This window comes from Podarcis pityusensis (assembly GCF_964106645.2).
Source record: "Podarcis pityusensis genome assembly, chromosome: 6".
Lineage (NCBI taxonomy): Eukaryota > Metazoa > Chordata > Lepidosauria > Squamata > Lacertidae > Podarcis > Podarcis pityusensis.
This window is the reverse complement of record NC_138030.1, coordinates 91,777,087-91,802,530: the sequence shown is the minus strand read 5'-3', so window position 1 is coordinate 91,802,530 and position 25,444 is coordinate 91,777,087. Positions and strand designations below refer to the sequence as shown.

The 25,444-nt window shown below is 43.1% G+C and overlaps 2 protein-coding genes across 6 annotated transcripts in view; both read right to left on the bottom strand.

Annotated features, from left to right (window-relative positions):
* Nucleotides 1–6,810, bottom strand: part of CFH (complement factor H) — a 54,694-nt gene extending 47,884 nt beyond the window's left edge. For 2 of the 5 annotated variants that reach the window (XM_081012043.1, XM_081012044.1), the window contains exon 1: nucleotides 6,626–6,805. In XM_081012043.1, coding sequence (XP_080868169.1) covers nucleotides 6,626–6,689 — 64 coding nt within the window. In that variant the 5' untranslated portion in view covers nucleotides 6,690–6,805. Of the gene's footprint in view, nucleotides 1–6,625 lie in introns of all 5 variants that reach the window. The other 3 variants (XM_081012046.1, XM_081012047.1, XM_081012045.1) reach the window with 2 other exon arrangements.
* Nucleotides 1–25,444, bottom strand: part of LOC308480537 (sterol O-acyltransferase 1-like) — a 308,289-nt gene that overhangs the window by 134,836 nt on the left and 148,009 nt on the right. The window lies entirely within an intron of this gene.

Here is a 25,444-nt window from a genome sequence, read left to right as displayed (position 1 = left end):
CTCTTTTTCAAGTGTGCAGTTGGATTTTATATAGTACTGTGGCTCCCACTAGAGGGTGCAGTCATACTATCCAAAGGATGCACTCTCTGATTAAAGACTATGAAAGACCCATTCAAACTTGTTTTCTTCTACTTATTTTTCAAGATTTGTTTCTTTTGTTTGATATGCGGATATTTCTCTGTAAAAAAAAAGTCTCCAACTTTTTCATGATTTGAGAAATCATATGAGTAATTATTTTTTGCAAATTGTCCTGGCCGATAGCATCATCATCACCATTTTGCCTCCAACCTCACTATTTACAGGTCCACCTCTCCCCAACAAACCATGCAACTCAATGACACTTCATGAATTTGATGGACTTCAGTCTGCAAAGGTACATGGCATTATAAATGCTATACTTTAAGTTAGAGTCATAGAATAGTAGAGATGGAAGGGACTCTGAGGATCATCCGGTCCAACTCTCTACAATGCCAGAATATGCAGCTTTCCCATATGGGGACTGAACCTGCAACCTTGGTGTGACCAGCACCATGCTCTAACCAACTGAGCTATCCAGTCACCAGAAGACTCTTTGCTGTTTTTGCTGCAAGAAACTAACACCGCTACACCTCCGGGCACGATCTGAGAATGCCCAAATTCCATTCTGCAGGCAATCAATAGCGTTTAAAGTGCAAGGCAGATGGGAATCTTTCCTATGGGGCTGTTTGCACGAATGCATTGTATCCAACAGCAGCCAGTGATATCCCACTGAAAGCTCACAAGTAGCATGTGAAGGAATGTGTTGTGTAGGGGAGGAACCTGTGGATCCCCCAAAGACCTACTGCGACCAACTGGCTGCACACTTGGAGGATTAAGTCACTCAGCTTTGGAGTGATCTTGACTCTGCACTTGCTGAAGCTCCAGTTGAAATATCATATTGGCCCGAATATAAGCCACGCTTTTTGTTTCCAAATTCCGACTGTGAAAAGTTAAAGTGTGGCTTATATTTGGAAGTGAGTGCGCCTGCCTCCTAGCACTGCCACCCTGAAGCGGGTCTTATATTCGGGCCAATACAGTATGCAGTGCTGTTATTGAGGATGCTTTGCAGGGTCAGTTTCACCTTCTGCAATCAGCTGATGTAGTCAAGGCAATGTGTCTGACCACGTGCCCCCTAGACCCCTGTCCATAGAACCATAGAACTGTAGAGTTTGAAGGGACCCCAGAGTAATCTAGTCTAATCCCCTGCAATGCAGTTGGCCCATCATCATCATCTTCATCATCATTTTTAATTTGTATACCGTCTTTCTATCTTACAATACTCAAGGTGGTTTACAAGCTGAAGAAACAAAAAATGTGCATCTTATAACAATCTAATGCAATACAAAAATGTGATAATAAAACAACTTTAAAATAGGCAACCTACATCAAAAAAGTAACATTCAACAATCTTTAGAATAGTATAAAATAATAATATCAACATATAAAAGTTAAGCAGAAATCCACTCAGCAGTTACAATAAATATCTAAACTATAATCAATAAAATAATGGCAAGCCGCACTACATAAAATAATACAATACACATTGAGAAGCATAGACTAGAGGGTAGAGCAAGGCAGGTGGAAGGAGGCCCTCACAGTTCTTCATTCAGGGACAGCTCCTTCATGAGGAGTCCCAGGAACAGGGGGTGGGGCAAGGCAGGTGGGGGCAGGGGGTGGGGCAACCAACTGCCACAAGCCCCTTTTAGGGCTGGGGATGGAGAGGACTGTGGTGGGGCAGCCCCAAGCATTCTTGGAGGACAAAGATTATTTAGATCCATTCCAATCTGGGTTCAGACCTGGCCACCGTTTCGGTCAAACTGATGAATGACCTTTTTGCAGAGAGTGGGACAAGGGGATTATGACCTTGTTCCAGCTTCTGGATCAGTCATCCGTGTTTGAGACCATAGACCATAACATCCTCTTGAACCAACTCTGGGGAATGGGAATTGGGGTATGACAGTGCTTCCAATACTACCTTTAGGACCAAGTCTAGAGTGTAGCATAGCTTTTGGGCCCCTGGTGGCTACTTTATGGGGTGCCGCAAGGGATATAATAATAATAATAATAATAATAATAATAATAATAATAAATTATTACTTATATGGCTCCCAAGAGATTATTAAAAACACAATAACACATCAAACATAAAAAACTTCCCTAAACAGGACTGCCTTCAGATGTCTTCTAAAAGTCAGATAGTTGTTTGTTTCCTTGATATCTGAAGGGAGGGCGTTCCACAGGGAGGGTGCCACCACTGAGAAGGCCCTCTGCCTGGTTCCCTGTGACCTCACATCTCACAGTGAGGGAACCGCCAGAAGGCCCTTGGCGCTGGACCTCAGTGTCTGGGCTGAACGATGGCCATGGAGACACCCCTTCAGGTATACTGGGCCAAGGCTATTTAGGGCTTTAAAGGTCAGCACCAGCACTTTGAATTGTGCTTGGAACCGTACTGAGAGCCAATGTAGGTCTTTCAGGACCGGTGTTATATGGAACTATATCCAGTGCTATTTAATATCTACATGAAGCCATTGGGAGCAGTCATTAGGAGTTTTGGGGTTAGATGCCCTCAGTATGCAGATGACACTGTTTCCTGCTTGGCAGGGGGTTGGACTCGATGGCCCTTGTGGTCTCTTCCAACTCTATGATTCTATGATTCTATTTCTCCATAACATCTGAATCAGGAGAGGCTGCAAAGTCCCTGGACCACTGCCGGGACGCAGTGGTGAAATGGATGCGGAAAAACAAGCTGAGCTTGAATCCTGGCACTGTGGGTGAGTCGTTCCTATGTCTGAGAAATTGGTCGGTTGCCTACCTTGAATGGGGTCACACTCCCTGTGAAGGGACTTGCAGTTTGTAGGGGGTGCTTCTGCATCCAGTTCTGCCACTAGAGGCTCAAGTAGCCTCGGGGGCTAGAAATGCCTTTTTACCAACTGCAGCTGATTCGACAGCTCTCTCCCACTCCCCTCAGGGCAAACACTTTCGTTTCGTACAGCAGCTCTTAAGAGCCAAAGGGACTGGGCTTCGGGGCATGTACACATGAGAAGTGTTCCCATACTTGCACCACAGCCTTAATGATGTGATAGCAGGGGAGTAGTGGAGAGAAGGAAGAGGCAATTTTATACAGTGACATACAGAGAGAGAGAGAGACCTAGTTTACTGGGCCTCACAGGCTCGCATTATAATTTAGAGCCCTGTACAAATTGTCTCTTGGAATTCTCCACTTCAGTTGTGGCTGAAGAAGACGGAAGGGCCACTTCAGCAAATTTCATCACAGGGAGAAGACATTTTCCAACAGGAGTCAGCTCTAATAGGAGTGAGACTCACTGTTAGCAGTAGCACCATGTTTTCCTTCCTTTCTATCTTAGGCTTCTCATTGTGGTCACTTTAAACCACAGAGGCGCAGGTTAATTCTGTGTCCAGGGTGGCTGTCTACCAGCTCCACTTGGTAAGCAGGCTAAGACTCTACCTGCCCGCAGACTGTCTCGCCAGAGTGGTGCATGCTCTAGTTATCTCCCGCTTGGACTACTGCAATGTGCTCCACGTGGGGCTACCTTTGAAGGTGACTCGGAAACTGCAATTAATCCAGAATGCGGCAGCTAGACTGGTGACTGGGACTGGCCGCCGGGACTACATAACACTGGTCCTGAGAGATCTGCATTGCCTCCCAGTACGTTTCCGAGCACAATTCAAAGTGTTGGTGCTGACCTTTAAAGCCCTAAACGGCCTCAGTCCTGTATACCTGAAGGAGTGTCTCCACCCCCATCATTCAGCCCCACTGAGATCCAGCGCCGAGGGCCTTCTGGTGGTTCCCTCATTGCGAGAAGTGAGGTTACAGGGAACCAGACAGAGGGCCTTCTCGGTAGTGGTGCCCACCCTGTGGAACACCCTCCCTTCAGATGTGAAGGAAATAAGCAGCTATTCTATCTTTAAAAGACATCTGAAGGCAGCCCTGTTCAGGGAAGTTTTTAATATTTAATGCTGTACTGTTTTTAACATTTGATTGGGATCTGCGCAGAGTGGCTGGGGAAACTCAGCCAGATGGGCGGGGTATAAATAAATTATTATTATTATTATTATTATTATTATTATTATTATTCTTAACAGGAGCAGAGGCAATGGTGTTGACAACCCACCCACTATTTTTGCCTTCTCCACAATGCCCAGTGCCATGCCAGAGCTTTGGGTTGGGGGGAAGTGTGAAAGTTGCCACAAAAATAGGGTGAAGACTATTCAGAGGAAATTTGGTTGTGGGGGTGCCTTCTTTTTCTGCCAGGAGTTGAGGAGGGGAAAGGGGGGGGGGATCTCGGAAATTTCTCTCAGAAAAAAGTGTCCTAAGGAATTTCAGCTTAGCTCCTGCTAAGTGCTCTTACATAGCATGCAGCCCTGCTGGCTAATAGCATTAGAAGCATAACAGCCATGGGCTTTCAGCTTCTTTTCAGATTTTAAATGTATGAATTTTGCTTTTCAAAAAGATCCCCAAACATGCATGCCTTCCTTTGCCTTTATATAATGGAAACATTTCAGAACATGTTAGAAAACATTCTGGGTGAAGAATGGTTTTCAAAACAGTTATCAGCAACAACTCTTTGTGATTTGACAGCATGGAAAAGATTGCTGTTCCTGGTTATTTTAATCTAAACAGGAATCCTGATCAACACTGCAGACGAAGAATTCTTATCTCATAAATACTCACTTATTTCCCCATTACCACCCACAAGAATATCCGATGAGCAACAGATATAAACGGAAGTCTACAATATTATTTGTTCTATTATACCTGGGAGCACAGCATGAAGAATTGGACTTGAGCACTAACAAAAAGGAGCATAGCCTGACTCTCTCGTAACTAATGATTAACTACATTCTTGCCCAATGTCGACTTCCAATCGAGGTTTGCAGTTCATGGCAATATAAGGGTATTTACAAGGCAAGATCTGAATATTCTAGCTGGTGGTGTGTGTGTGTGTGTGTGTGTGTGTGTGTGTGTGTGTGTGTGTATGTGTGTGTGTGTGTGTGTGTGTGTGAGAGAGAGAGAGAGAGAGAGGTTGGAGGCAGAGTGCACAAATTAGGACTGGTTCACACATTACAGTTGCCATGGGAATGCTGTCAAAAATGGCTACCCAGTGATGCTCACAAGGTTTCAAGCACTGACTACGCAACAGCCACATAATACTTGCAAAAGTGGCCCTCTATGCCCACAGTAACCACCGTTGTCTGGCACAGTGTGCTGGCTAATACTGGGCACGATGAAAGGTAGCAAATGGTTAGTTATTTAATTTATTGTTGTTCCATTTTCCTTCCCAGAGTAGAGGAGAGTGTTTATGGGTTTTTTTCTATGTAAGATGCTAAAATAACTTTACTGGCCTTAGGTACTATGGAGAGATGCCATTTTCTGCTGTACCTCAGGCAATAACTTGAGTGGGCCCCAACTGTGGGGGCAGTGAAAAACCACAGTGTAGTATGTGTGTGTGTGTGTGTGGGGGGGGTCACATTGTATGAGAAATACTTCCAAACATTAGTGACCAGCTGGAATTTGCTTGCCAAAACAATATTTTTTCTAAGGTTATCCCCCATCCTAACCATATCCCCTGCTTTGGGACATACATGTTCATTGCATAGTCCATAATACCACCATACATACATTATAGGCTGCTGGTGTTAAGCCACATTTCCAACATGTTGTAGCATTTGCTTCTCCACCTTTCAGCAAATGCAGTCCCCAACCATAACAAACTACACCTACAAGCTACACCTACCTTCTTTGATACAACCATTAAAGGTACAGAAATGCTGCCCTATGTCATCATACCTATACAGACAAAACCTCAGCAATGACATCAAAGGCACCTCTTCTTCTTCTTTTTTGCAAAGCAAATGAATATGCAAAACCCTCTCCCCTTCTATGTTTATGCAAAATTTCTTGGATCCATATACCTGCTTTTAGCCTCCTTGTTTTCTATTCACACTTCAGTTGTGCATAACAACACACACTCTCAAAGTTCAGTGAGATGGAAAATTGGTTTCTACTTAATACGGAGTATTTTCAGCTGGGTGGTTCTACCATTTCGTACATACTAACAATGTAGAATTTGGAGTCTACTCAGAAGTTGCAGCTGCAATCCAGAGTGTTCAACGGAACTTACTCCTAACTGGTTTACTGCTGAGGCTCAAGCATCACCACGCATGCACATAAAAGTGCCTCTTAATATGGTCCAAGTCTTCATTTCTGATGCTCTGGAGGCAGGGTGGGTTACAATGCTAGTAGAACTCCCCCCTTGATAAGATGGTAAGAACAATTACATGAGAGAAAAACCCATTGAAATTAGTGGGACATACTTCTGAATAAACGTGTCTAGGGTCACACTGCACAGCTCTCTTCTCAAGCATCCCTGAAACTACAGCTGAGTCAAACCACTCACATCTTTAACTGCACAATGGAAATCTGAAAGGAATGACTCTGGAACTTGTACAACTCTTATAGCCAAATCCCAATGAATTAGGAGTATTTAGGATTGCAGCCTTAGAGAAGTAAAATACAGATGTATCAACCACATCGTTCGAACACTGAGATCTATTTTCTGCATCGGTTTAAAATTCAACTACTTACCCTTCTGCGCAGAGCAACATATCCATAGCAGAAGCAGAGCAGTATAGCTCAGCAAATGTGGCATCGTTACCGAGCCTTGCAAAGGGTTGACACCCTTTGCAAACGGATTCTGCCTGGTTGCCTTTTAGTCTCTGCTACATCCACTTAGCCTCTCCTGATTGTGCCAAGGAATGACCTTGCTTAAGCTTTTTCTTCTCACTTCACCAATCACTTCCCCCTCTAACCCTGTTGCAACACGCACACAATCAGCCTTTTCTTTTGGCAGAGAATTATGCAAACGAAGTAGAAAATACTTCCCCAATTTCTCAACTGCCTCTGTCCTTCCTGCTCTGTTTGCTTTCACTCTTTCACGCTTCACATATGTGGCTATTTTCATTGGGAATTTCCCAGAAAACTCAAACAGAGTTGCACTGGGCTACAAGCTGCCCAAAGGATTCCAGATTTTACAGAGGTTCCAGAATTTTACCATATGGGCTGCTAACATTTATACCTATTCCTTGCTCTTCACCAACACTAACCCCAAACATGGTTCATGACAACTTATTCAGTTCTTCTGAGAATATTATTGGGGGAAGGGACCTGCATCATTTACATAAGGTCAACAAGGTACAGTGGTACCTCGGGTTAAGTACTTAATTCGTTTCGGAGGTCCGTTCTTAACCTGAAACTGTTCTTAACCTGAAGCACCACTTTAGCTAATGGGGCCTCCTCCTGCCGCTGTGCCGCCAGAGCACGATTTCTGTTCTCATCCTGAAGCAAAGTTCTTAACCTGAAGTACTATTTCTGGGTTAGCAGAGTCTGTAACCTGAAGCGTATGTAACCTGAAGCGTATGTAACCTGAAGTACCACTGTATTGGGTGCTGCACGTTAACGTACGGTACTTATTTATATGAAACATTTCAACTCAAGGCAGCTGGCTGCAAGGATAAAAACGTGTATTTACAATTTAAAATGAAGTAATCTAAAATAAATCTTAAAGTATAACACTAAAACAGTAAAGGAGCAGCAGAAAATTACAGAAGACAGCAGGCAGGAATGGATAAATCTGTCAGTCTTTCAGTTTATCATTTCCCCACAAAAGTTCAGTTCTCCACATTTACATATCAGTTTGCAACTTTCCTTTTTAAAAGTTCTCAGAAAGTTCATCAGAATGTTAGTGTGGATTTATTCTCCCCGCCCCCCCAATTTTTGCCTAGTATACTTTTTTTTTTGCAAAGTAGTTTTCCCTAATAAAATGTATTTTTATATGCTATTTTCACTAATATATGAATGTTATGTACATTTTACACCAGTATATGTATTGTGTGCACACATGACTTGAATGGGCAATTGATTGCAAAATTCAGGGAGTGGTCTAAATACGTGGGAGAACAAAGTAGAGACCTTTGCAATAGAAAAGCAAGGCAAGGAGCCTGCTTTTATGGATGAACTATAATGGAAGTTGAATGTCTTTGGAAAAATTGGGTGCAATTCCACCTCTGAAAGCATTTGGATGTCACAGCAAAGAATGGTTACAGTGCAATGATAAGCTATAAGACTATGCAAGCCTCAGTATAACACACACAGCCATGCAGAATGTCTGAGGATGAAATCAGCAGCTTTTGTTTACATTTTACTGACAGCAGTGTAGTGTTACATTTGAACTCAGACAAACTGTGGTTAGTTAGAACTATGGTTTACTAAAACAAGCCGATTTCAAACCATGGTTTATGAAGCTGGCTTGTTTCAGGAAACTTAATATTAACCACAAGTTTTTTTTTGGGTTCAGATGTAATACTAAATTGGGGATAATTGAAAATAAAATTGTTGCCTAGGCTCATATCTGTAATTAAAAGCCACCGTTTACATTGTTCCCGAACACCTTTAAAAGTAACTGCGTTAAAGCAATCTAAACAAATCAATGGTGTAGGCTTCCTTGGAAAAATACATTGAAAAATAATCTCAATGAAGTGTGCACAAGATTGCAGCAACTACCTATTGCTAGGTGTGCTTATTCATAAATGAGTTCTACAGAATTCAGTAGGACTTATTTCCTGGTCAACGAACTTAACATTTAAGTCTTAGAGTCAATTGTTGCCCTTTGGTTCAGGCAGCAAAACGAACATCATTGTGCTTTCAATTCGGCATGAAGGAACCATGTACACACAGGGATGCACAAAAGGCCTATAGAAGATATCCAGTTACTTCTCTTGCATCTCAGATTTTGATGTACCAACAGCTCAGAATTTGCCAAGGAATTCGACAAGGACTAGAACCCCCATGAACATTTTTATGTGATTTGGCATTCCTTTATAACATATACAGCGGAAGCATCATTTTCAAGACTAGCCTTCGTCATTCACAAGCCTGGTGAATCTGGGGCTATGTCTGATGATCTGAAAATGCTGGTAATCTTTACCTGGACTTTATTTTAACCCATGAGGCAACTACTCATTCTGCGTGCCTATTTTATGGTTTTGTATTTCATCTTCCAATTTTTGTCTTTTATAATCGTTCTGTTTTATATACATTATAAAATGAAATAATAACTTTTACACCCCCCCCCAATTCTGCCACCATCTATAGATGTTCTATATTTTCAGAATACTAAATTTGGTGTACAAAAGGGAGGCTCAGGATCACTCTTCTAATGAGAAGATTGAATTATCTGCTTTCCCCAAAATATTCCTACCTTCTCTTTCTGATTCTTTTGGGGGAAGAGAGATGCAAAGGTATAATACATCTCAATGAGAACAAATGAAAAAAAAGTAGTAATTCTGTTTTTGTTTTTTTAAAGACCTATTAACAGCAACCCAGTCTTGAATAAGTTCACCCAAAGTTTGAGATCCATTAAATTGAATGGGTGCACTGGATTGAAGTCTTAGAAGCTGAAATATCCCATTCTTTCCCCTTTGAAGTTTTTGAGTCTTCTGTCCTCTTACTCTGTTCTTTGCTCTCCCCTCCCCATTCAATTCACTTTTCATCAATATCCACCCCCTCATTCCAGCTGGCTTTATGGTTAACTTCTTCAGCCTCCTCTAAACTTTGGCCAGCAGAAATTAAGTTTATCGTTAGTTTTGGCCTAAGAATTATCCAAGGGAGTTCCTTCTCGGAACATCAAAACAAACAGTCCTTCTGCAATGTTTGCTAACTAGACATGTCAGCATGGTAGGGAGGCAGAAGATCAGACAGATATTTGTGGTACCATAAATGGCTGGGGAAATTGCTTTCTTAACCTTTTTTTACTTCCTTTAGTATGTTACTGTTGTTACAATGAAGATTTTCTAAACCCAGATGTATTTCTTTAACAATAGGGAAAGGTAGAAATTTTAAGCCTAGAGTTTTCTGTTTAAATGTTTTGAGAAACCTGATGTTTGCACAGATCAACAAACAGAGTAAAAGAAAAACTTTATTTATTTTTTTAAAAGATATTTATTAAAATTTCAACATATTACAAAAATGAGCGAAAAAAGAAAAAGGAAAACAGATAAAAAAAAGATATAAAAATACAAAAATACAAAATACAAAATAAAAACAGTTAAAAAAAACAGATTAGTCTTTCCATGTCTTATCTTTCATTTACTTGTTTCCCCGACCTCCTCGCGCCTCCCTTTTTTGTATTCCAGTTCAAATATTTTGTTCAGCAGTTCCCTCCCCTCTTTTAGTATCCTAATCATTAATCATAAAAATATTGTAATTTTAGATTTTTACATATTACATAATAAACCCTTTTTTCATCTTCCCTTGTAACATTTCAGCTAAGAACCACTTAGTTTTTATCGAACATCATTCTAACATTCATTAATTTTACAATATTTCTGCAAATAATCTTTGAATTTCTTCCAGTCTTCTTCCACCGACTCTTCTCCGTAAAAGAAAAACTTTAAAAAGGGGAAGAGAAAGAATAGCAGTCCATTTTAAGTTAATAGATATGTACTATTTACCTTATATTTATATATATAATTTTATTGTCAGTCCAAGCACTTGTGGGTTTTTTTGTTTTTTTCTCTAAATTGCTCAATTGCAGTCTAGATCCACTGCATATTTTCTGAAACTGAAAAGTGCTTTTAGAGCAACTGGTTGCATTCTGAAAACAAAGGCTCATTGCAGATTGACTCTGCAGCACCCCACAGTATGTCCATTTGAAAACAGATGATAGCACAGGTAAGTGGACCTGGCAATGCAGGCTGCATCCGTACATCCCCGTTGACATGTGTGGCCAATGTACCACGATGTTATTTATTTATTGGGTACATTTCTATATCACCCTTCATCCAAAGATCACACAGTGGTTTACAATATAAAAACACAAATAATAGCAAATAATAGCAAAACCAAGAAACCCTCCCATTACTAGTACAGGAATAATCATAAGTTCATTTATCATTGTTGACCTGCAGTCAACTGCATACAAAGCACAGTCTCCACTTCCTTCTTCATTCACCCGAGGCATGTAATTCTTTGCATATATCATAGTATCTTTGACCTTAACTGATGGACTTTACACCCAGTTCAAAAGAATGTAAGATAATATGGAGATAGCACAATATGGTTCAGAACAGAGTACACAGAAGTCTAGTGGGGCATCTAATGAAGTACTTCCAGCAGTTTAAGGATTTCTACTTGCACAATGGAATGTCCACTCCCTCTCCTTTACCCATGAGTCCTCTGTGCCCACCCCAAATTTGCCCAGAACTGATTTAGGTTAGCACATGGGGAGAGCAGAGGGAGGGATGCAAAACTTTCTTACACAGCAAAAGGTCACCACTGTACAGTGGTACCTCGGGTTACAGGCGCTTCAGGTTACAGGTGCTTCAGGTTACAGACTCTGCTAACCCAGAAATAGTACCTCAGGTTAAGAACTTTGCTTCAGGATGAGAACAGAAATCATGCTGCGTGGGCAGCGGGAGGCCCCATTAGCTAAAGTGGTACCTCAGGTTACGAACAGTTTCAGGTTAAGAATGGACCTCCAGAACGAATTAAGTTCTTAACCCGAGGTACCACTGTACTAGACATACTTTGTGGGATGAAGCAACAGCCTAGTTTTTGACTGTGGTGCATGTTTAGTACTACTGATGACATCCACAACAGCAGAGGGAATAAAAATGGGAACACATGATGTGCTGTGTTTCCTGTTGCTCTCTTTGAGCGCCTGGAACATTTAAGGAACACCCTTGGCATTAAAATAAAGCATATCCTGCAGTTAATATAACAACCCACAATGTGCCTGCCTGTCAATCATTACATTTGCTTAGCCCTTTTTAAAATTAGATATCCAGTTCGTTGGGTTGCCAACCTGACCACAGCCAAGGTTGAACGATTCAACAGCTCAGTTGTGCCAGTTGTTCAAAACAAGTCCCTGGCTTACTGGTTTATTTACATTTTAAATCCTGCTGCTAGAAGATGTATGACGAACACTCTTGCAGAGACCCACAGGGATGTTTTAAACATTGGTTCTTATGGCAAAATGCATCTGTGGATTCAGTTTCTGAAGAATGGTTGCAGATAGTTCATTCCTGAATTTTGCAAATTTTATCCCATGCCTGAAATTCTCTGCTCCCAGGACTTGAGTCCACCAAACTGTTTGCAGTGCCTGTTATTATCAATCTTCTTCCATCAGCATATATTTCTTACCCTGTCCTAACTAGAACAAGCTAAAACAATCTTTGTGCCATACATTATCTGTTCTCTTCCCTGCCCATTTAAATTTGTTGCCGTCATTTCACGATTTACCTGTATTGAAAGACAAGGCCAGCTTCTACAATGTTCAGTATTTGGTAGGTTATAACAAAGAAGGACAGTCTTAAATGTTTGTTTTAAATAACCTGCTCTGTGAATTTTTGTAACTAACATATTTCTTCTCCCTCTCCCCCCAAAATAGATATTTAAATTTATTTTCCTGTTGATTGTCATGATTGTTTAAAGTTAACAAAGCAATGCAAGTGAATTGCTTAAAATATGTTAATGCATCTATTCACCTGCCTTCTTTTAAACATATCTACTGAGAAGTTCCAGTGACTATAATGGGACATTTCTCATACATATTCATGGGAAAGATAGCAGTCCTTCATTAATCTAATCTATTTATCACTTGTGTTAGACCACAGACTCCATGCAAGGTTTGGAGATGGCTCTTTTCGGGAGCACTACACAATACACACTAGCATATACCCAGATAACAAGCCAACACAAGATAAGACAATAACTTTTTAATGTGACTCAGAGAAACATGAAATGTGGGCCATGAACAATGAAGGGGACTGGGAATCCAGAAAGCATAGAAAAAGATTCATTCATTGTTAGACAGACAAAACAAACACCCATACCAATGGATGTGTCAAGCAATAAAGGAATTTGGAAAGTCTGGAAAAACACACACGTGGAAACCCACTTTGTGGGTAATGAAGATTCATATAAACATAGTGACACTGGACGTAATAATTAACTTATTAGGCAAATGAGCCTTTAGCATGAAGAATCTCCTGCTCCAAGGTTTGAAACTGGCTGCTTCTTATAAGCCCCTTTTGAGTCAGTTTGGGTTTTGACATGATGCAAATAGTGGTTAGACAAAAACAGTAACAAAAGTTTCCAATCTCCTCACCCCCATGTCAGAAAAGGAAAAGAAGGCAAGGAAGAAGCTCATAAGCCTGGGGATATGCCCAGGCTCGTACACTGAACAATAAATCATAGTTTATAATCATTGATGAAAGCAACCACTAGATATGTTTGGACCATTCTCCTGTACTCCCTTTCTCTTCTTTTTCCTAAAGTGTTTTACTGAATGTTTTCAGTTTACATGGACACAGCAAACACAAACTAAAGTAAAATGAAATAAGTTGGTAGCAGGAGGAGGGGAGAGGGGAGGGGAGAGGTGTGGATCAAGGTTTGCTCAACTTCAGTGTATGGTCAAACAAAATACCTGAGTTCAGCATAGGCCTGACATATAGTTTAGTAAACATCTGTGATATGCAGGTAGTTTGTGTATGGTGAGCAAGGATAGCTCTTTGGCTTGTTGGTGGATTGTTGGGCTGTGTTAACTTTTTCATTTTTGTAAAAGGATAGGAAAAGCAACAAACAGAGCTCAACTAATCCATTTCTACCGTAATGTTGCAAGAATCCATACAACCGAGAGGCATCTTATCAATATGACTTTATGCATAAATGTTATTTCTGCTTCTTTTTTGTTTGTTTAGTCATGTCTGACTCTTCGTGACTCCATGGACCAGAGCACGCCAGGCACTCCTGACTTCCATAGCCTCCTGCAGTTTGGTCAGACTCATGTTGATAGCTTCAAGAACACTATCCAAAGATCTCGTCCTCTCTCGTCCCCTTCTCCTTGTGCCCTCCATCTTTCCCAACATCAGGGTCTTTTCCAGGGAGTCTTCTCTTCTCATGAAGTGGCCAAAGTATTGGAGCCTCAGCTTCAGGATCTGTCCTTCCAGTGAGCACTCAGGGCTGATTTCCTTGAGAATGGATAGGTTTGATCTTCTTTCAGTCTATGGGACTCTCAAGAGTCTCCTCCAGCACCATAATGCAAAAGCACCAATTCTTCGGCGATCAGCCTTCGTTATGGTCCAGCTCTCACTTCCATACATCACTACTGGGAAAACCATAGCTTTAACTATACGGACCTTTGTTGGCTAGGTGATGTCTCTGCTTTTTAAGATGCTGTCTAGGTTTGTCATTGCTTTTCTCCCCAGAAGCAGGCGTCTTTTAATTTCGTGACTGCTGTTACCATCTGTAGTGATCATGACCAAGCTAATATGAAAAAACCCTCTGTCCAGTATTAAATAGTTCAGTAATGTATCATGTGTGGCCAGTGTCACTGGGGATCACACAATCCCAACATATCACACTGTTTCTGCTCTGGCTGCACAAGCAACCAATATGAGCCTAGTTTTATGTGCCGATTTTAAACTATAAACTCTTACATGACTTGGGCTCTTACAGTAACATGTAGTCTGCCTTTAAATTCTGAAACCAGCAAGCAAATCCCTCCCAAAAGCCTTTTTAGGGGTCAATGTGTAATTAAAAAAGGGTAAAGGTAAAGGACCCCTGGATGGTTAAGTCCAGTCACAGGCGACTAATGGGGTTGCGGCGCTCATCTCGCTTTCAGGCCGAGGGAGCTGGCGTATGTCCACAGACAGCTTTCTAAGTCATGTGGCCAGCATGACTAAACCACTTCTGGTGCAAAGGAACACCACGATGGAAACCAGAGCACACGGAAACGCTGTTTACTTTCCCGTCACAGCGGTACCTATTTATCTACTTGCACTGGCATGCTTTCAAATTGCTAGGTTGGCAGAAACTGGGACCAAGCAACGGGAGCTCACTCCATCGTGGGGATTCGAACCGCTGACCTTCTGATCAGCAAGCCCAAGAGGCTCAGTGGTTTAGAGCACAGTGCCACACCTGCCTGGTTCTGTCTTATTGGTGCAAGGGGACTCCCTCGGTTTGTGTGCCTGACATCCTTGCTGTTTTTTTCCCTTTGGCTAACACTTGACACTAACAAACTGGTTGCATCCGTGCCCGGTCACCAGTTCAAGATCTGCTATGAGCTGTAATGCTGTCATCGGTATTACATTGTTTCAGAGATCTCTGCTGCCATTTTTAACCTCATTGGATACAGACCTCATTCTTTGCAGGATCTGTTTTCCTTCTCTTCCAGTAAGTGCAGCAAATGGATGAAATGCGGGCAAGGAGCATAGCAATTTTTTAAAATGGAGATGCACTATTTTCTTGGAAGTTGTTGATGTTTTCCTTAACCAAGTTTTGTTTTAGCTGGAACTTAGGAGTTGTTTTGATTATTGTGAAGGCGCGGTGCCAGTAGGCAAATCAGCTTTTATGCACATTGCCATAATAAGCTTGGTTAAAAAAACAAAAATGCAAGCCTTGGTTATGCTTCAGTATTTTTAATGAGATAATACTTTCCCCCGCTAGCCACTAAAAGCTATCCATAAACTCTATTTGAACCACTATGTTGTTCCTCTGTTGCTTTTACAAGAAGTTATCACTCCACCCTTCCTTAATGATGCAATCCTTGGATTCTTTTTGCCCACCAACAGTTCACTACCAATTCATATTTATTGATGCTTTCCAAAGAGCTAAAACAGGCCAGGATGTCAACAATTTGAGTTCTGGGTCCAGCAAATTACTCAGTTACCTCATCTAAGAGATCTTAGTTCCGGCCCTGTAAAAATACTAAAATTATGAATGAGGATCTCATTTCTAGATGGCACATTCCAAAGTTGCCTAGATCTGCTTGCACCTAAGAAACTATTACAACAAGCAATACACAAATAAGGGCAAACATCACTTTGGATAACTTGGCAAAGGCTGTATTCTGAACACTTGCTGCTGAGCACCCTTTAGTAGTAAGGCAATCACACCGAGCCTTTAAGTATGGAAAATAAAAAGTTATGTTTATTACAATAAATACATACAATGGTACCTTGGGTTAAGAACTTAATTTGTTCTGGAGGTCCGTTCTTAACCTGAAACTGTTCTTAACCTGAGGTACCACTTTAGCTAATGGGGCCTCCCGCTGCCACCGCACCACCAGAGCACAATTTCTGTTCTCATCCTGAAGCAAAGTTCTTAATCCGAGGTACTATTTCTGGGTTAGCGGAGTCTGTAACCTGAAGTGTCTGTAACCCGAGGTACCACTGTATATGGATTAAAGACTTAGCTAAAATTAAGCTATTGAGCTAAAAACCATAGCACCTTCTCCCCCATTTCTAGCCTATCTGCCTTAGTAACAAGGTAAAGGGACCTCTAACCATTAGGTGCAGTCGCGGACGACTCTGGGGTTGTGGCGCTCATCTCGCTTTACTGGCCAAGGGAGCCGGCATACAGCTTCCGGGTCATGTGGCCAGCATGACTAAGCCGCTTCTGGCGAACCAGAGCAGCGCACAGAAACGCTGTTTACCTTCCCGCTGGAGCGGTACCTATTTATCTACTTGCACTTTGACGTGCTTTTGAACTGCTAGGTTGGCAGGAGCAGGGACCGAGCAACGGGAGCTCACCCTGTCGCAGGGATTCAAACCGCCGACCTTCTGATCGGCAAGCCCTAGTCTCTGTGGTTTAGACCACAGCGCCACCCGCGTCCCAATCTTCCTTATGTAGTATCAAATAATTTAACACCCCTCTTTTTAATTCAAATTAAAAATGACACCTGATACAGTTTTACATTGCAGCTTTTTTCAATTCACGCAACCCATTTTCTGCATGTAGCATCTTGTGAGAACACCAGCTACTACATTTTCAGTTGCACTATGCACAATTTTAATTACGTTTTCATCAAATTAAATTTTAATATAGTGGTATCGAACATCCGTATATTTTGTTCTCTTAATTGATTTTTCTGACTCAGCCATGTTACTGCAAGCTTGATTATCCTCATAAGCTGTAACTGCTGCTTGCATCTCCAAGCTTAAATCAGTTAACAATAAAGTTTGATAAACTTTGAAAACCTGTAGTGGTTCTAGGGGTTGCTCGTGCGTAAGCCGGTGCAAACACCTGGCTGGGTTGCCTGAGTGAACCTTTTCTGTCCGGACAGCCACTCACCCGTGGCTGTCTCAATTGCTGGCAGAATCCGTCAGTGGGCGTTTCTTAAACTTCTTCCAGCAAAGAAGCTCTTTGACGCCTAGTCTTCTCCTACTTTCTCTGCACGAAAGCCTTCTGCGCAAGGAGGGCGTAGGCAGCGGAGGACCTCTACTCTCCCCGCTGGTCCCCGGCAAGGAGTCATGGGACCGCCTCGCCGCTTCCCCCATCTGCCCCCCTTCTCCACTGGTGCTACGCTGATTCTCTTCCCCAGAAGATGGGCTGCCTCTCCCAATCCCGGGACACTCTCTGGAATCCCTCTGGATTTTGCTCTCTCCCTCCAGCACTGATGGCAGTTCCCTGACAGAACCATTAAGAAAACCCCTGCCAGAACAGGCCAAAGACCAGATACAATCAATTAAAACTAGACACCTCAGGCTTATAATAATAATAAATTTTTATTTACGTATACCCCGCCCTTCCCGGTTCAGAAAACTGGGCTCAGGGCGGCTAACAACAAATTTAAAACACTTAATTGATGCTACAAAAAGCAGCATAAATTACGGTATAAAACGTGAATAACAATAAAATCAGAAATCAATTTAGGGGGGAAATCCATCCAATAAACATTAGATGATCACCAGGGCTAGCTGGCTAAATTAGTCCTATTTGGGCCAGCGAGGAGACCAGGGGAGAATTAGCTGTGGGATCCCACGCTAATCTCACTCCCTGGAACACCCTCCTTGCAGATGTCAAGGAAATAAGCAACTATCTTACTTTTAAAAGACATCTGAAGGCAGTCCTGTTTAGGGAAGTTTTTACTGTTTAATGCTGTATTGTGTTTTTAACATTTGGTTGGAAGCCACCCAGATGGGTGGGGTATAAATAATACTTTCTTTCTTTCTTTCTTTCTTTCTTTCTTTCTTTCTTTCTTTCTTAAAACACAAAGGGGCAGGGAGCAGAGGGGAAATAAAAAATAAAATTCAGACACAAGTTTTTGATCAGCTTTTGCATAGTTCAGTGGTCGGAGGTGCCCTTGAATGTGGGCAAATTTATGAGCATGATGATGATGATGATGATGATGATGATTTATTTATACCCTGCCCATCTGTCTGGATTTCCCCAGCCACTCTGGGCTGATCCCAACAGAATATTAAACAGAATAAAACTTCAAATATTAAAAATTTCCCTAAACAGGGATATCATGAACTGGCAGGACAATGGGGAAGAGGAGGAAGAGGATCCTGGTGAAGGGTGTCATCGGAACTGAGACACACCAGGGCAAGCTGGGGAAGGAGAGGCTGGTGTAGGAAGTACTCACAGGGTGACGGAAGGGGATGGAGGTCAATGTACACCACCAGAGCCAGAGGAGCCCCTGTCCCCACAAACACGGTGGGTTCTAAGGCATAGGGAGCAGCGGGAATGGCACAGTAGGAGGCTGAGGCAGGCAAGGGCCTACAGCCCAGCTCCCTAGCTGGCCAGGTGGAACTTGCTAGCTCTGGGATGTAGGGATGTGATACCTCAACTGGAGTAGGCTTGGAGCAGGTGAGGGTCACCTGCCTCATCCAGCCCTGCAATTAGCAGGCAAAGTATAAAAGGGCAGCTGAGCTGAGGTGCTGGGTCTGCTCAACTGTTCATGTTGGTGAACCTCAGCTTGGATGCTCCAGGATCTCTGAAGGACTGTGCTTCGGTTTGGACTTTGGACACACAGTTTGATCTTGGACTGGGGTCTTGGCATACTGACTTGCTGCCAGGTCGGCCAGGGTTTTAGGATCCATATATTCTGAATCATCTTTCATGTCTCCTTGCTCTTCCTTGCCACCCGCTCTGTAGTAATACACTAAAAAGAGGCAATGCTCTTAGTTTTTTATGTACTGTGCTGGGTCCGGGGGCTAACCCGAGCAACGCCGTCCAGGTCCGGTCCCAAATCCAAGGGTTCCACGAGGAGTTAGTCCGACAGGGCCAAGGCAGGAAACCAGGCACAGGGTCTCAAGCAGGTTCTGGCAAACAGCAATGTTACTCCCGCAACTTGGGGTGGGGTCCGACAGCCTTTTATCTTCGTCGGGGTAACGACCGGTCCTGATCCCTCAGTGACTCACCTCCCTGTCTCACCCGAAGGCAAGCACTCCTCCTGCGAGTACTCAGGTCTCTCCTTCTCTCAGACCTTAGTCTCTGCAGCTCGGGAGAGGTCTGTGGGTTACTAGACTTGGAGGCCGCCTCAGCCTCTCCTGACCAAACTGATAGTGGAGCAGCTGTAAGTGATTGCCCAGCTGAAGGCAATGAAGTAATCCCCGCATCTGGAGCCAGGGCAGGCTCAGGCCCCTGACTCGGTCCACCTGGTGCTTGCTGCAGGGGAACCTGTGCAGACTGGGGCTCTTCAGAATCAGGCCCCAGACTAGGTTCAGATGCCGCCTGAGGCAAAGGATCCAGTGCGGACTGAGACTCCTCTGATTCCGAGTCCGCGCCTGAGTCCCAGGCCATCACATGTACTACACAAATGGTACATTTTGTCAATTAGACAAATGGTCAGGACTGTGTGTCGGGAAATGACACAAGGTGTGTCAACTTATATTAAAGCTGAAGAGTTTGCCCAGGGAGAAATGAGATGGAAAGAGGAACCTTCATCCTTCCTAGACTGTTTTTCTAACCTAACCACTGACCTCTTCTAAATTGCTAGACTATTCTCAGGGTTGTTGATCTGACTTCCTGCTTCCCCTCCCTGCTTTCTCACACTCTTACTTCTGAAGCAGAGAGGAGAGGCTGCATCTTGCTTTTGTTCCTCTCCTGCAGAGATCAAACAGCAAACATGGCTGCTTTGTATCCTCAACGTTGCTAAAACTTGGAATTCTTTACTATCCAATACAGTGGTACCTTGGGTTACAGACGCTTCAGGTTACAAACTCCAGAAAGCTAGATCCAGAAAGGTCTAAAATGTGGACCTACATGGTCCCAGGAGAGCCTAGGCAAAGAGAAGGGTGAGGAACACTCAGTGCTATTTTTTATATATATAAAAAGAGGTGCCGGAACAACCATGAATGCCTCCCTCATTCTCTTAGAATGGCAATGGCGCCCACCTGAGAAGAGACAGAACTGAGTTCTGGTGAGTTTTGGCTGAGACGCTTGAGAGTCCCACGGACTGCAAGAAGATCAAACCTCTCCATTCTGAAGGAAATCAGCCCTGAGTGCTCACTGGAAGGACAGATCCTGAAGCTGAGGCTCCAATACTTTGGCCACCTCATGAGAAGAGAAGACTCCCAGGAAAAGACCCTGATGTTGGGAAAGATGGAGGGCACAAGGAGAAGGGGATGACAGAGGACGAGATGTTTGGACAGTGTTCTCGAAGCTACCAGCATGAGTTTGACCAAACTGCGGGAGGCAGTGGAAGCCAGGAGTGCCTGGCGTGCTCTAGTCCATGGGGTCACGAAGAGTAGACACGACTAAACGACTAAACAACAACAAAGCCCTGGGAACACTTTTTTTATGGGCAGGAGCTCCATAGGTGACCAATTTGGCTAGGAATCAAGATTCAAGACAGCCTCTTGGTCACACATCTGATTGTCGGGTGGGAAACAAATACCCAAACTTTCTACATTTCCTATAGTGACTTTCATTAGGCCAGTGGTGAGGTAGGGCAGTGATGAACAGCCTGAGACTGGTTCAACTGGCATTCCACTTTACCACAATCACATGAGATGCATTGCTATGTACTCACATTGGCAATAACTGCAAAAGATTTTGATTTGAAGTCAATAGTTGTTGAACAGGAACTTGGCTTTCCTTTTGTTAGTTTATCATGGTATTAGAATAGAAGGGAACTCCCCAAACACTTTCACTTATAATCTGTGCTAAGCACATTCTTGGTTTAGTATACATTTCAAGATATGCTAAGTCCAGGCCTCTGACCAACATGCCATTGCCAGCAGTTGCTGGGAAAACGTGATTATGTGGAAATATTTATTTATTCTGGCAGGTCTGACTTCTAATAATAAAGCTCCAGCTCCGAAAGCCTTCTGGCGGTTCCCTCGCTGCGAGAAGCCAAGTTACAGGGAACCAGGCAGAGGGCCTTCTCGGTAGTGGCACCCACCCTGTGGAACGCCCTCCCACCAGATGTCAAAGAGAAAAATAACTACCAAACTTTTAGAAGACATCTAAAGGCAGCCCTGTTTAGGGAAGCTTTTAATGTTTAATAGGTTATTGTATTTTAGTGTTTTGTTGGAAGCCGCCCAGAGTGGCTGGGGAAACCCAGCCAGATGGGCGGGGTATAAATAATAAATTATTATTATTATTATTATTATTATTATTAGTCAGGTGGTGACCAAAAAATGGGAGGTAGACCTTTATTCTGTCGGTTCTTCCAAATGTTTTGGTTGTGGGAAAGAGTTGCAACGGCATGTACCATTTCTGGCAAAATTGATATATTTGATGTTAATGAGCCACACCCAAACACCTTTGCTGGGAAAAAAATGCTTTGATAGCACACTGAAATTATAAATCTCTGGATGCTCTACAAGCTTATGTATTACTATTTCTGATGTTTAATAAGAAACACTATTTTAAAAAAAGTTATTTGTCAACAAATTCTCCATTCTTTTGAAGAACTCTTCATTGTTGACTGAAAAGCCAGCTTCTAAATGTCTTTCTTCCTGGCACTAACAGCCTATGAATGGTTAAGTGGTGGCATACTGTTCAGCAGACTCCCAAAGACATCACCTCTAAAGAGGCTGAGTGTTAAATGCCTTACATGATAATTACTTAGGCACTGAGTGATTATTTAAGCCTCTGGTGTAAACAGAAACAGCCATTATCCTAATGTAACTCCATCACTTCGAAAGGCCTAGAGACAACAGGAAATCCCCATGGAATATCACGAAAGTGCAACTTTCCATTAGAAGTTCTGATTTCAAAATCATGCAGAGTAGACCTGATCAAAAACGCCTTCCTCAGCTTTGTCACCCTTTTCGAATGCTGCCAAATTTTGGAGAGGGGCACTTTGGCAGACTTGAGGACAGCAGAGAAAGGGGTCAAAGCCATCAAGGATACCACCCCAAATCTCAAAAGCAGGAGGCTACCACATTCCCTTCCAGCAGGGCCAGCCCAAGACATTGTGTTGTTGTTGTTGTTGTTGTTGTTTAGTCGTTTAGTTCTGTCCGACTCTCCGTGACCCCATGGACCAGAGCACGCCAGGCACTTCTGTCTTCCACTGCCTCCCGCAGTTTAGTCAAACTCATGCTGGTAGCTTCAAGAACACTATCCAAAGATCTCGTCCTCTCTCGTCCCCTTCTCCTTGTGCCCTCCATCTTTCACAACATCAGGGTCTTTTCCAGGGAGTCTTCTCTTCTCATGAGGTGGCCAAAGTATTGGAGTCTCAGCTTCAGGATCTGTCCTTCCAGTGAGCACTCAGGGCTGATTTCCTTAAGAATGGATAGGTTTGATTTTCTTGCAGTCCATGGGACTCTCAAGAGTCTCCTCCAGACCATAATTCAAAAACATCAATTCTTCGGCGATCAGCTTTATGGTCCAGCTCTCACTTCCATACATCATTACTGGGAAAACCATAGCTTTAACAATACGGACCTTTGTTGGCAAGGTGATGTCTCTGCTCTTTAAGATGGTGTCTAGGTTTGTCATTGCTTTTCTCCCAAGAAGCAGGCGTCTTTTAATTTTGTGACTGCTGTCACCATCTGCAGTGATCATGGAGCCCAATAAAGTAAAATCTCTCACTGCCTCCATTTCTTCCCCTTCTATTTGCCAGGAGGTGATGGGACCAGTGGCCATGATCTTCATTTTTTTGATGTTAAGCTTCAAACCATATTTTGCGCTCTCCTCTTTCACCCTCATTAAAAGGTTCTTTAATTCCTCCTCACTTTCTGCCATCAATGTTGTGTCATCTGCATTGTTGCATTGCGATGTTGTGTCATCAGGCTAGACATTGTGTAGCCTGAGGCAAACAATAAGATGGTAACTTCCCCTTTCAACCTACAGAGCACAGATGGTGGCTCACTTCTGGTTTTCAATTGTTTGGGAGCCGGAACGTTCAACTCCCAAGGCATTTGGGAACCAAGGTACGGCTGTACTTCTTTCGGTACAGAGAAAGTTTCAGAGATATTGAAACACCACTGAAAAGGCCCCATCTCCAGTGCCCAGAAGTTTGACGAGTAGTTTCATAGTATCATAGAATTGTGGAGTTGGAAGGGACCCTGAGGATCATGTCGTCCAACCCCCAGCAATACAGGAATGTCAACTAAAGCATCCATGACAGACAGTCATCCAAACTTTGACTGACTTCGGCCTTGATGGAAAGCTCTCATCCCTTTGAGCTGGCGCCACATTGACTAAGGATGAGATCCTAATTCCACTAACCTAGGAGCAAGCCCCACTGAATTCTATAGAACTTACTTCTGAGTTGAAATGGTGGGATTACACCATAAGAGTGTGAATTCTGAGTCTCAGTCTTGAACAATCTTATGGAAGCCAATTTGGGGGATATACCTTACAGGCTTTTTGTAACTAGCATTATAGAGATGATGTGTTTGAAAACCTATGAATACTCTAAAAAGTGATGCATCACTACCATGTCTTCCTCCTGGCTGAGCTCCCAGAACTGGGAATAAATATAGGCAGCATGTCAAGCTGTAGAGGTTTTGAGAAGAAATACAGGGAACAGATTGGTCTGTAAAGATATAGAGGTCAGATTTGGAAGGATGCTGGTAGATTGGTCCCATAAGGGCTCAAATGGCACTATACAATCATTTCAAATTGATGTGGTGCTTTCTACATTTGGAAGAAAACTCAAGAGCCAGACCATGATATAAAATATACTGTCTACCCTGCATTAAGCAAGTGAAAGCAAATAAGGAGGATACATAAATCAGGATAAGGATTTTCCATAATGCAAAGAAATGTGTAGAATTTATCAGGAATCCTCTTTCCAGTCTCTTATTACAGAATTCCAGGACGCCTCTTTCTTGTAAACTGATTCGTGTTCCCAGAGACACAAAACCAGGGTGAAAAATACACCAATCAAGTCAAGGCCTTCTACATCGGAATGAAGGAATCTGTGGGCTAGGCACACTTGTCTAAGTATGTTGATAAAAAGGTTCCTGCCATTACATTGTTTCCCAGCCATCCACTTGGTTCCACCTTCTCCACTCAAGGCACAATTTCACGCTGCACTACATGCATATGTTTGTAACAAAAGTCGGATGTCAAAGGAGGGAGATGTCAAAGCTAGAGTACTGGAGCGATGTGCACAGGCAAATGTGTTTTTCTGTGTTTAATTGCTTCTCTACCCACCAGTTCTCCACTTCAAGTGCCCCCTTGCTGCTTCAGGGTTGACAGCCTTGTCTGGATAATAAATGCAAGCAGAAAGTAAACAGAGTTAAGGAGCCGTCGCCAACACCCCCCACCCGCCCGCAGTAGTACAGCACCACATGTGATGTTTGAGATATCAACATCCTATGGTGTGTTAAAGCAGGGGTAGTAGCATTAGTAGGGGGCATGTTGTGCTCCTACTGAGAAGGTTCCCACCCTGAATTCAGTTTGCACCTGAGGCTCCTGGAAGCTGATCACATGTGACAGTGGCTACATCCTGGGAACGTCTCTGGCCAGCTGGCTAAACCAGGTGAGGGCAGTTGATAGGTCTCAAAGCCTTGATCAGACACGGGTGGTGCTGTGGTCTAAGCCTCTTGGGCTTGCCAATCAGCAGGTCGGTGGGTTGAATCCCCATGACAGGGTGAGCTCCCGTTGCTCTGTCCCAGCATCTGCCAACCTAGCAGTTCGAAAGCATGCCAGTGCAAGTAGATAACTATGTTCCGCTGTGGCGGGAAGGTAAACGGCGTTTCCATGCGCTCTGGTTTCTGTCACAGTGTTCCATTGTGCCAGAAGCGGGTTAGTCATGCTGGCCACATGACTTGGAAAGCTGTCTGTGGACAAACAGCAGCTCCCTTGGCCTGAAAGCGAGATGAGTGCCCCACCCATAGTCACCTTTGACTGGACTTAACTGTCCAGGGGTTCTTTACCTTTACCTAAACCCTTGATGAGTTAAGGACTTCCCTTGCATGTGAAGACAGGCTCCAGTGGATTGAGTTGTTGTTCTTTAGTCGTGTCCATGGACCAGAGCACGCCAGGCACTCTTGTCTTCCACTGCCTCCTGCAGCTTGGTCAAACTCATGTTGGTAGTTTTGAGAACACTGCCAACCATCTCGTCCTCTGTCGTCCCCTTCTCCTTGTGCCCTCCATCTTTCCCAACATCAGGGTCTTTTCCAGGGAGTTTTCTCTTCTCATGAGGTGGCCAAAGTA